The 11,995-nt window shown below is 43.9% G+C and overlaps 1 protein-coding gene across 1 annotated transcript; it reads right to left on the reverse strand.

Annotated features, from left to right (window-relative positions):
* Window positions 1–8,852: 8,852 nt before the first annotated feature.
* LOC145131184 (uncharacterized) lies at window positions 8,853–9,332 on the reverse strand. The gene has a single exon (XM_079065913.1). It carries the CDS (start codon window positions 9,330–9,332, stop codon window positions 8,853–8,855), a length of 480 nt encoding a protein of 159 aa, XP_078922039.1.
* Between the last annotated feature and the right edge of the window lie 2,663 nt (window positions 9,333–11,995).

The following is an 11,995-nucleotide window of genomic DNA, read 5'->3' on the forward strand; positions in this document are numbered from 1 at the left end:
GCCGAGCAGTTAGATGAGCAGACCAGGGAGTTCATCTCCTTGGGGGTCACACGCAACATACTAGACCAGACTCCTGTGATTTTTGGATCGGTCAAGGAGGGTATCCTAGAGCTTCTGGACGAGAAGCTGGGTGCGTTCCGTACTGAGTTAGCGGCCATGATGGGATCGCGCACATTGACGTTCAGGGAGTTCAGAGCTTGTGGAGCTCCCGACTACCATGGGGCTTGGGACCCCATTGCGAGTACCAGGTGGTTGGCGGATATCGCCAACGCGTTCCGCACCAGCAGATGTCCCGAGGGGGACAAGGTCAGATTAGCATCATGTCTTCTGAAGGACAGGGCACGAGATTGGTGGGAGGAGGTCGGGAGAGCTATTGGAGATGACACTGTGTTGGATGCTATGACCTGGAGTGATTTCACGACCAGGTTGAGAGTCGAGTTCGCACCTGTTATTGAGGTGCAACAACTTGCTAGGGATTTTAGGACCTCTAGCAGACGACAGAGACTGTGGCAGAGATTACCGCCAAGTTCAGGGAGAGGGCCCTCCTCGTTCCGCAGTATGTGGAGGATGAGGAGATGAAGAAGGCCCGTTATCATGAGATGTTGCGGAGTGATATCCGCCAGTTTGTGAGCCGCTCCAGCTGTAAGACGCTGGAGGACATGATTGCGAGGGCTCGTGAGAGGGAGATTGATCTAGAGATGGAGAGGAAGAGGAAGCCAGAGGTGACGTCTGGCGCAGCAGGTTCGGGCAAAAAGCCCAAGGTGTCCGATCACAGGTCTAGGGGACAACATCTGGCGCAGTAGGTTCGGGCAAAAAGCCCAAGGTGTCCGATCACAGGTCTATAGGACAGCAGAGCCACAGTCGGTGTGGCAAGTGTGGCAGGTTGCACGATGGGGTGTGCAAGGCGGGGAGTTCCGGCTGCTTCAAGTGCGGTCGGACTGGGCATATGAGTAGGGATTGTACAGATACTACCACTACCACCACAACATCTGATCTGATTTGCTTTCATTTCAATCAAAGGGGACACAAGAAGTCCCAGTGTACCTGCAGGACAGGTGGTGGTACCCGCTCCTACCACACTGAGGATTACAGACGACCGGCAGGGTCGTGCTGAGGCGCCAGTGGCGAAGAGTAGAGCTTTCCAGTTGACAGCAGAGGAGGCACGAGCGACTCCTGATGTGGTTGCTGGTACGTATTTTCTCCCGAGGATAGATGATTTGTTCGACCAGCTTTAGGGAGCATCTTGGTTCTCCAAGATTGATCTACGGTCCGGATACCACCAGATGCGGGTCAGAGAGGATGATGTGCAGAAGACCGCTTTTAGGACCCGCTATGGTCACTACGAGTTTGTGGTGATGCCGTTTGGGCTCACCAATGCTCCAGCCGCGTTCATGGACCTCATGAACCGCGTGTGCAGGCCGATGCTGGATCGGTCTGTGATAGTATTCATTAATGATATCTTAGTTTATTCCAAGACTGAGGAGCAGCATAAGGAACACCTGAGAGAGGTGCTTGAGACCTTGAGGAGGGAGAGACTTTTCGCAAAGTTCTCCAAGTGCGAGTTCTGGTTGCGCGAGGTACAGTTTTTGGGTCACCTCGTCAACCAGAAGGGTATATTAGTCGATCCGGCCAAGATAGAGGCCATGATGCAGTGGGAGGTTTCGAGGTCTCCATCAGAGATTCGAAGCTTCCTGGGATTGGCACGGTACTACAGGAGATTCATCCAGGATTTCTCCAAGATAGCAGTACCCTTGACCAAGAAGTCGGTGGTGTTTCGCTGGGGTCCTGAGCAACAGACAACCTTTGAGACGCTCAAGCAGCGACTGTGCGAGGCGCCGATTCTTACCCTGCCAGAGGGAGTAGATGACTTTGTAGTCTACTGTGACGCTTCGATCACAGGTATGGGAGCAGTGTTGATGCAGCGGGGGCATGTGATAGCTTATGCCTCGAGACAATTGAAGCCTCACGAGGCTAACTACCCGACACATGATTTGGAGTTGAGGACTGTAGTGTTCGCCGTCAAGATTTGGAGGCATTACCTCTATGGGGCCCGGTGTACTATTTACACGGACCACAAGAGTTTGAGGTACCTCATGGATCAACCTAATTTGAACATGAGACAGCGTCGGTGGTTAGACGTGGTAAAGGATTACGATTGTGAGATCCTCTACCACCTGGGCAAGGCCAACGTAGTCGCCGGCGCCCTGAGCCGCAAGGCGGTAGTGGCTCCGATTCGAGATATCTACTTGAGGATGACAGTGATTACTCCACTGCTGGAGAAGATTAGGGAGGTGCAGGTTGAGGGCCTGAAGGAGGAGCGCCATAAGTGCGAAAGGATAGTGGGTCGAGTGGCTTTGTTTGATTACGACAGCTGGGGATTGTTGACCCTGCATGGGAGGGTCTGGGTACTGTACTGGGGCGGAGTACGACAGGTGTTGATGGATGAGGCTCACAAGTCTCGGTTCTCCATCCATCTAGGGGCGACGAAGATGTACAGAGATCTTCGACCCGATTACTGGTGGCCCTGCATGAAGCGGGACGTAGCTTGGTATGTGGAGAGATGCCTGACCTGCAGGAAGGTCAAGGCAGAGCACCAGAGGCCCCACGGCAAGATGCATCCGTTAGACATTCCTGTGTGGAAATGGGAGGACATCACTATGGACTTCATTACGAAGCTTCCCAGGATCACACATGGGGTGGATTCGATATGGGTTATTGTGGATCGGTTGACCAAGAGCGCCCATTTTATACCGATCCAGGAGAGCATCTCGGCCGAGAAGTTGGCCAAGATTTATGTGCGAGAGGTAGTGGCAGTTGGGATACGTATCTTCCGTTAGCGGAATTTTCGTATAACATTAGCTATCATTCCAGTATAGACCGACCTCCCTTCGAGATGCTCTACGGGAGGAAGTGCAGGACCCTAATCTGTTGGGGTGAGGTCGGTCAAAGAGTCATGGGGAGTACGGAGGTAGTACTCAAGAACACGGAGCGAATTCAACAAGTCCGAAGCAGGCTCCAGACTGCTCAGAGTCGGCAAAAGAGTTACGCTGACAAGCGGCGTTCGGACTTGGAGTTTCAGGTGGGTGATATGGTCTTCCTGAAGGTGTCACCCTGGAAGGGTGTTATCAGATTTTGGAAATGGGGCAAGCTGGGCCCCAGGTTCATTGGTCCGTTTAGGGTTTTGGCCCGGGTGGGTCGGGTTGCTTATCGGTTAGATCTTCCAGCAGAGCTCAGCCAGATCCACAACGCGTTCCATGTTTCTCAGTTACGGAAGTGCTTGGTGGATGATTCAACAATAGTACCCCTGGAGGACATTCAGGTTGACGATAGCCTGAACTATATCGAGAGGCCAGTAGCAATTTTAGATCGCAAGGTGAAGGAGTTGAGGAACAAGAGAGTAGAGTTAGTGAAGGTGCAGTGGCAGCACCAGAAGGGTTCAGAGTGGACATGGGAGCCCGAGGAGGAGATGAGGGAGCACTACCCGAAGTTGTATTCAGATTCAGCAGACTTCGAGGACAAAGTCTAAGACAAGTGGGGGAGAATTGTAACGCCCCATTCCTGGTACGAAAGTAATTCTCTAAATGTTCATTTTATAAGAGCTACTCGACGAGTTGGTAGCCCTAACTCGTCGAGTAGGTGCGAGCTGGACCGCGGGGTTTAAGTGGACTACTCGACGAGTCGGAAATGGACTCGGCGAGTAGGTCCATCAGGAGGAAACCCTAATCCTTAGGGTTTGCACCCTATTTAAGCATCATTATGAGTCCTCACCCCAGCCTCCATCACCTCCACAGTCCATTCTCGAAACCCTATCAACCATTGAGTGTCTTAAAGCCTTTCTTGCCATTTTTGTGTGATTTGAAGTTAGGAGAAGGAAGAGATCCATTGGTAATTCAAGAAGAGGCAGAAGATCCAGAGTTTTAGTTCCATTTCAGAGCTCTTGAAGGTATAAAGTTTGTACCTTGACTTATTTTCACTTAGATCTTCTTGAAAGCTTGTTTGTTGCCACTTTTGGGGTCCCTTCCAAGATAATTTCGGGTAGAGAGCCTTTGGGACTATAAGGACTTTAGATCTAGGCACTCTTGAGCTCCAGAAGCTCAAAGTTACCAACTTTATTTAGCCAAGATCCCATTCTATGCCCAAGACTCTCATTTCTAGCTTGTTTTGGGTGATTTAGCTTCATAGCATCATGCATGCACGTAAAGTTAGCAACTTTACGTGTTATTCTAGCCTAAGGAGTCCAGATCTATGAATTAGAGGCAGTGGAATCACCTAGGAACAAATGTATAGTCTGAACATGCAATGGACTCGCCGAGTTGTTCTTGGGACTCGACGAGTCGGATCGATGTCCCTAAACCCTTCTTCGATTATGAGTGATACCACTGAGTTAAGGAGATGACCCAGCGAGTTGGACAGGAGTGAGACTCGGAAACAAAAGAGCTCTACGAGTCCAAGGTGAGACTCGACGAGTAGAATCGAGATGTCCCGATGTTATGACCGTTTGAACTCGACGAGTCGGTAGAGGGACTCGGCGAGTTGGGTTGACTGAGAGTTGACTTTGACCTTAGCGTTGACTCTGATCAGAAGGGTAAAATGGTCATTTTACCCTAAGAGAGATCATCAGTTTTTGATTAAGTGTTGTTATGGAATTATAGCCAGAGAGTCGCCGGAGCAGAAGATAGGAATCCCTCGCCCAGTTTTTCAGCAGTCAGCCATACGAGGTGAGTTTCCTTTCAGTAGGAACGGGTCTACGGCCACAATGCCGGCCCGTTTAGATGATAGTAGTTCCGGACTTCGGTCCGATGCCAGATGGGGCCCGATGCAGTAGTATGTATGCTTGATGTCTTCGTGATTCATGCATGTTTGTGATATGTGTTTTATGATCCGGACTTCGGTCCGATGCCGGGCAAGCCCGATGCAGTTTATGTGATTATTCTATATGTTCATGCTATGTTATGTTCAGTTTATTCTGGACTTCGGTCTGATGTCGGGCGGGGCCCGATGCAGTGGGCGAGGCCCAAGTTATTCCGGACTTCGGTCCGATGCCGGGCGGGGCTCGATGCAGTGGGCGGGGCCCAGATTATGCCGGACTTCGGTCCGATGCCGGGCGGGCCCCGATGCAGTGGGCAAGGCCCAATATGTGTTATTTGTGTTATTGTATGGTATGTGGTAGTTTGGGGGAGCTCACTAAGCTTTGTGCTTACAGTTTTTAGTTTTGGTTACAGGTACTTCCACTAGCATTTTTGTTAAACATATTATTCAATTAAACTATAAACACAAATATATACAAACTTTCTAATTACATTTTTCTACAAATAAAGCTCATGGCTTTCTTTGAAATCCGTGTAACGGGCTTCCAACCAACACATCCAGATCAAATGACCTTAGTGTGCTAGATTTAAAGAGATCCCACGGGTTTACTTGCCCGAACCTCAAAGGCCACATATTAGCTTTATTTGCTATTATTAAGTTCATGACTTTCTATGTAACCCGTGTAGCGAACTTTCAACCCAATCAGTCCCAAACAATTTAGCTTTAGGCGATTAGGTGTAGAACACCCCCTCAGAGTTTACTTGTTCGAGTCCCAAAGATCACAAATTAACTTAATAATATATATTTTTTACATATATATATATATATATATATATATATATATATATATATATATATATATATATATATATATATATATATATATATATCTAACTAAGATAACACATAACACTCTTATTAATTTATTTATTTGGCCTATTTCTTTATATTTTCGTCCTTGATTTTTCTATTGTGGGACATCTCACGGTCTATTACCGTGAGGGCTTCTAGACATTTTTCGGGGGACTGAAGTTAACATGCAAAGACCCATAGGTATAGTTTGAAATATGTCCCCAAGCAAGGTATATAAAAGGGAATGAGTAGAAATGAGTTTTTAGAGCGCTGGAAGGCTCGGGACATTGAGATTTTATATTCTTTTTATGAATTTTTGAATTTGACATTTTTAGTTTAATTGAGCATTTACTACTCATAAGACCAGTCATGCGTCCCAAAGAATTGACTCATATATGCTGTTATGCTCCAATGTTGACAATCTTCTCACTTTTTGTTTTGTACAAGTAGCTTCGGGAGGTGTGTTCGTGTGCGGTTAACTTGCTTTTAGATTTTCAATAAAAAGAGCAAGTCTAATCTCAAGGCATACGACTTACTTACCGGCTCAACTGTTTTGAGAAGATTTCGGTTGCTTCGGATTGGATCAATTTTTTTTTCTAACAAAAGAATGCAATGCAAAAATTTAGATGCAAAATGTAAAGAAAATAATAAAAATTAGAATAGAAAGAAAACTTTTTTTTATGCAGAAAAAATGAAAAAGAAAATGAAAATTAATGCAATATGTACAAAATTACATGCAACCTACATGCAACGGGATTTATGCATGGATGGATGCCCCTCCCCAAGATTAAAATAAGCATCGTCCTTGATGCTTGGAGAGAGGCATAACCGGCCTATTGAGGGCCGGGCGGTGGTGGATGTTTAGGGAACTGTGAAGGATACTCAGTAGGATAATATGGAGGCCACTGGGGTTAGGATGATGATGGTTGCTGCTACGTGGGAAGGACAAGTACTTGGTGAATATCGCTCAACAAGTGATGAATGTTTTTGTTATGTTGCTCCTGAACGACCCACCGTTGATCTAGCTCGGCCCACCACAACTCTTGCTGGGCCCAACGCTCTTCCTGAAGATTACGGTAGTCTTGAAATTCGTAAGTATTTTCAGCAACACCCGTATAAATCTCTCCTACCTCCTGCTGTAAGCTCGTGTAATGGTGGTCTAAGCATGAAAATTCACCCATGTAGAGATTATGTTCAGGAAAAGGAATGTGGCGAGATGAGCTGGAAGCACCTGCAGTTGCGGTTGGAGCAGGAGGATTAGGAATGGTGGTTGGAGGTCTACGGGTTGCAGTAACACCCAAGTTGGATTGGAGGTACCAATTGGTAGATGGGATGTTATTGGCCAAGGTTAATATCTTCTTATTTCAGCTGTCGATGCGTAGATATTCTTTACTATCAACGGTCCAATGAACATCCCCATTGGGATTGCGGTGAAAGAGGTGCATGGTTTCCATAACATCAAGTGATAAACGAGTACGACCCGGAATTATATTGGTTGGATTGTTGGGTAAATGGAGGCCAAGATGTTCACCTATAATAGAAACCATGCCTCCACAATGAAGTTGGCCACCATTGCTCATGGAGTTTCTGAGCATTTTCTGAATTACCCAACACCCGAAATGAGGAACTTCCTCGGGCTTGTTAATCATGCACCACAAGACTTCCAACTCTTTCTTGTTTGCTTTGCTAATCTCTTCTTGAGGAAAGAGGAGAGAAGCAATGATCCGGTGGGTGACCTTAAGAACCGGATGAATGATACTGGAGGCCTTTGCCGTGCCCGACTGAAACTCGTTTTCACAAGAGATGCTTCTCCAAAATCTTTCGCAGTTTTGCTCAAATATAACATTTTTTCTGCCCTTTGCTGTATACACATCCCTTTTCGCCTTTGGAGCACCAATACTATCACAAAGGATGTCAGCATGAATCTTATGGGATTGATTGAGCAAACGGAAAGTAAGGATATGTGTTTGGTAATCAAAGGTGATGGATGACAAGAGTTCCAACATGGGTGTTTGATAGCTTAAAGCATGGAGATTTAATAGACCCTCCCAACCAATGTTCTTCAAGAGCTTGTGGACACCTTTATAGATATGAAGGTCTTTAAGGGCTTGGATGTCCACAAAATTTTGTGCCCCTTTTACCCTTTGAATAAGGCTTGCATACAAAATCTATTGTTGATTGGACTAAAAAATAAGACCAAATTCATAGGGGTTTTCCATGGAATATTGGTCGTGTTCATCATTGGTCTCTTGACCACCCATATGTGAAGTCCCAATTCTAGCCCTTTTTCCACGGGAAGCCATTGCTCAAATGAATTCAACAAAGTTTTGCACACAATGTTGGACAATTTTGAACTCTAAGGTATGCACAAGAACTAGCAATATCATCAAAAATCACCCCAAAAGAATGTGATTCTAACTATATGCACAAAGTAAAGAGTTTGGAACAATTATACCAATTTGTGCTTGAAAATGGTGGTAGGGTGATGTCCAATGCTTCCCCAAGCTTTCCCTAAGCTTATCCTACAAGAAATTACAAACATTACGTCGAGATTTAGAAACCCAAAAATTCTAGGGTTTGCTCAAAAACCCCCAAAATCGGCCATTAGAGGGTGAAAGTGAGATGCAAGACAAAGAAGATGAAGAAAAGAGAAGAATTTCATACCTTGGAGCTTGATTTTTGAAGCAAAATTGAGGAAGATTGAATGTTTTTTAGGGTTTTTTCGAAGGGGACAGTAGGGAGAAGAGAATGCGCAGGTTGTGTGAAAAGAAGGAGCAACAAAAGTCGATTTTAGCCTTAAAAATTACCCAACTCTGTTTTTACGTTTACACGGCCCGTGTAAACAGAAGGGAAAAATTTACACGGCCGTGTAAATTAGGCATCTGATCTGTGCTGGTCTGGTCGTTTACACGACCCATGTAAACCGTAAGCATACGTTTACACGGCCGTGTAAACTTCTGTAATGGCCAATTTTTTTTTGATTTTTTCACTTTTTGAAATTGCAACCCGCTACTCCATTACTGCCCGGAAAAAGATTTTTTACCCTCTTTAAACATGAGAAACAACTTGGAAGCTTGAAAATGAAGAAAATACGATGAAAAATTAAGAAATGACAAAAATACCCCTGGGTTGCCTCCCGGTTAGCCGCCCCTTTTTAATGTCATTGGCTCGACTTGGACCCCAAGTATTTTTCAATCTTGATACTTTGGATCCGTTACTTCCTCCACTGCTTCGTTTTTTACTTGAAATTCTTCATAATAAGGCTTCAAATGATGACCGTTTACCTTAAAGATCTTCCCGGTTTTCTCATTTGTGATTTCTATTGCACCATGCTCAAAAACATTAGTGACAACAAATGGTCCCACCCAACGGGACCTTAATTTACCAGGAATCAACTTAAAACAAGAATGGTAAAGTAATACTTTTTGACCTTTTTCAAATACCTTGCGTGAAATCATTTTGTCATGGTATGCTTTTGTTCTTTCTTTGTAAAGAACTTCATTCTCATATGCTTCGTTACGAATCTCTTCAAGCTCTTGTATGTCAAGCTTCCTTTTCTTTCCCGATTCACTTAGATCCATATTGAACTGCTTGATTGCCCAATAGGCTCTATGTTCCAACTCAACGGGTAATCGACATGGCTTTCCGAAAAGAATGCGATATGGAGACATCCCAATTGGAGTTTTGTATGCAGTGCGGTACGCCTACAAAGCATCATCAAGACGTGTACTCCAATCTTTCCTTGTTGTATTCACAGTTTTCTCCAAAATACCGTTGATTTGTCGATTGCTCACTTCGGCTTGTCCATTGGTTTGTGGGTGGTATGCTGTCGAGACCTTATGAGTAGCACCATACTTCTTCAACACACTTCCAAGCATACGATTGCAAAAATGTGTACCACGATCACTGATTAGGGCCTTTGGAACACCAAATCTGGAAAAGATGTTAGCCTTCAAAAAATCTATCACAACTTTTGAATCGTTAGTACGGGTAGCCTTTGCTTCCACCCACTTAGAAACATAATCCACAGCCAAAAGAATATAAGTAAAACCCAAAGATGATGGAAAAGGTCCCATGAAATCAATGCCCCAAACATCGAAAATCTCACAAACTAAAATGGGATTAAGGGGCATTTGATTCTTTGAGCTTAAAGAACTCATCTTTTGACATTTATCACAGCTTGCACAAAAAACATAAGAATCATGGAAAATACTTGGCCAGTAAAATCCACTCTCTAATACTTTTCTTGCAGTTCTTTGAGGACCAAAATGCCCTCCACAAGCATAAGAGTGACAAAATGTTAAGATAGAAGGTACCTCATGTTGATCCACACATCGTCTAATCATTTGGTCAGCATAATATTTCCACAAATATGGCTCATCCCAAACGTACCTCTTGGCTTCTTTCTTGATCTTATCTTTTTGCCATCGAGTCAAGTCTGATGGAAATTGATTTGTGACGATATAGTTCACAATATCGGCATACCATGGGGTAACTTTTGCTGAAAATAGGTTCTCATCGGGAAATACATCATCAATGGGAGTCGAGTCATCGGGAGAAACAATCCTGCTAAAATGATCAGCTACAAGGTTTGACTTTCCGCTCTTGTCCTTGATTTCAATATCAAACTCTTGTAAGATTAATACCCATCGAATGAGTCTAGGCTTCGAATCCTTCTTTGCAAGTAGATACCTAATAGCTGCATGATCAGAATAAACAATGACTTTAGAACCTAGCAAATATTGACGAAATTTATCTAAAGCAAAGACAATAGATAGCAATTCTTTTTCAGTTGTTGAGTAGTTGGCTTGTGCACTATCAAGTGTTTTTGAGGCATAGTAAATGACATTAGGAACTCGATATTTTCTTTGCCCCAACACTACACCAACTGCATGATTTCTGGCATCACACATGATTTCGAAAGGCAAACTCCAATCCGGTGATTGAAGTATTGGTGCTGATATTAACAACTTCTTCAACTGATCAAAAGCTTGCTTGCACTCCTTGGAAAATTCGAATTCTGCATCTTTTTGTAGGAGCTCACACGTGGGACGAGATATCTTGGAAAAATCTTTGATGAATCTTCTATAAAATCCTGCATGACCAAGAAATGAGCGTACCTCACGATCACAAGTGGGATAAGGTAAATATTTGATGACATCTATTTTTGCTTTGTCTACCTCTAGCCCCTTAGAAGACACGACATGAGCAAGTATGAGACCTTTATCAACCATAAAATGACACTTTTCATAATTCAAAACAAGGTTGGTCTCAATACATCTTTGCAAAATCTTTTTCAAATTGGCCAAACATTCATGAAAAAAATTACCATAAACTGTGAAATCGTCCATAAACACTTCAATGATTTCCTCAACATACTCTGAAAATATGCTTACCATGCACCTTTGAAAAGTGGTGGGAGCATTGCAAAGTCCAAAAGGCATCCGCCTATATGGAAATGTTCCAAAGGGACATGTGAAAGTGGTTTTTTCTTGATCTTTTGGTGCTACAGGTATTTGATGGAAACCGGAATACCCATCCAAACAACAATAGTTAGTTTTTCCCTCTAACCTTTCCAACATTTGGTCAATGAAGGGAAGTGGGAAATGGTCTTTCCGGGTTGAGGAATTGAGTCTTCTATAATCAATGCAAACTCTCCACCCGTTTTGCACACGGGTGGGCACTAATTCACCTTGGTCATTCTTTGTAACGGTTATACCTGTCTTCTTTGGTACAACTTGGATCGGGCTTACCCACTTACTATCCGATATGGGATAGATCATACCAGCATTCAACAACTTCAAAATTTCTTTCTTCACAACCTCCATCATTGGAGGATTCAAACGCCTTTGAGCTTCTCGGGAGGGCTTGTAATCTTCTTCCATAAGGATTTTGTACATGCAAAGTGAAGGAATTAGCCCTTTGATGTCGACTATAGTCCACCCAATAGCTTCCTTATACTCCTTCAAGGTGGTGATAAGCTATTCTTCTTCTTTTGTTGATAATTTTGTGGAGATGATCACTGGTAAAGTCTCTTTCTCTCCAAGATACGCATATTTGAGATGCTCGGGTAAAGTCTTGAGTTCAAATTCAGGTGCCTACATAATAGATGGAACAAGTTTCTCATTAGGCATTGGTAATTTCAGCTTTGGAACATCAAACCTCATTTTCTTCTTTTGGTCCATGCAAGATACAACTTCCAAAATCTCTTCATCAATTTTGAATTGGTTGGAAAGTTTTTCCACTTCATCCTTTTGAAGATTCCTGTCTAAAATGAGAGCTAACACATCGAGATTAGACAAATCAAAACACTCTTCGGTTAATGGTTCAATAA

Source organism: Lactuca virosa, chromosome 8, assembly GCF_052849685.1.
Source record: "Lactuca virosa cultivar CGN04683 chromosome 8, Lactuca_virosa_CGN04683_v6, whole genome shotgun sequence".
NCBI lineage: Eukaryota > Viridiplantae > Streptophyta > Magnoliopsida > Asterales > Asteraceae > Lactuca > Lactuca virosa.

Bases quoted from the DNA above. Each gene is read 5' to 3' on its own strand.
- LOC145131184 (XM_079065913.1), bottom strand. From the start codon at position 9,332: ATGTCTCCATATCGCATTCTTTTCGGAAAGCCATGTCGATTACCCGTT.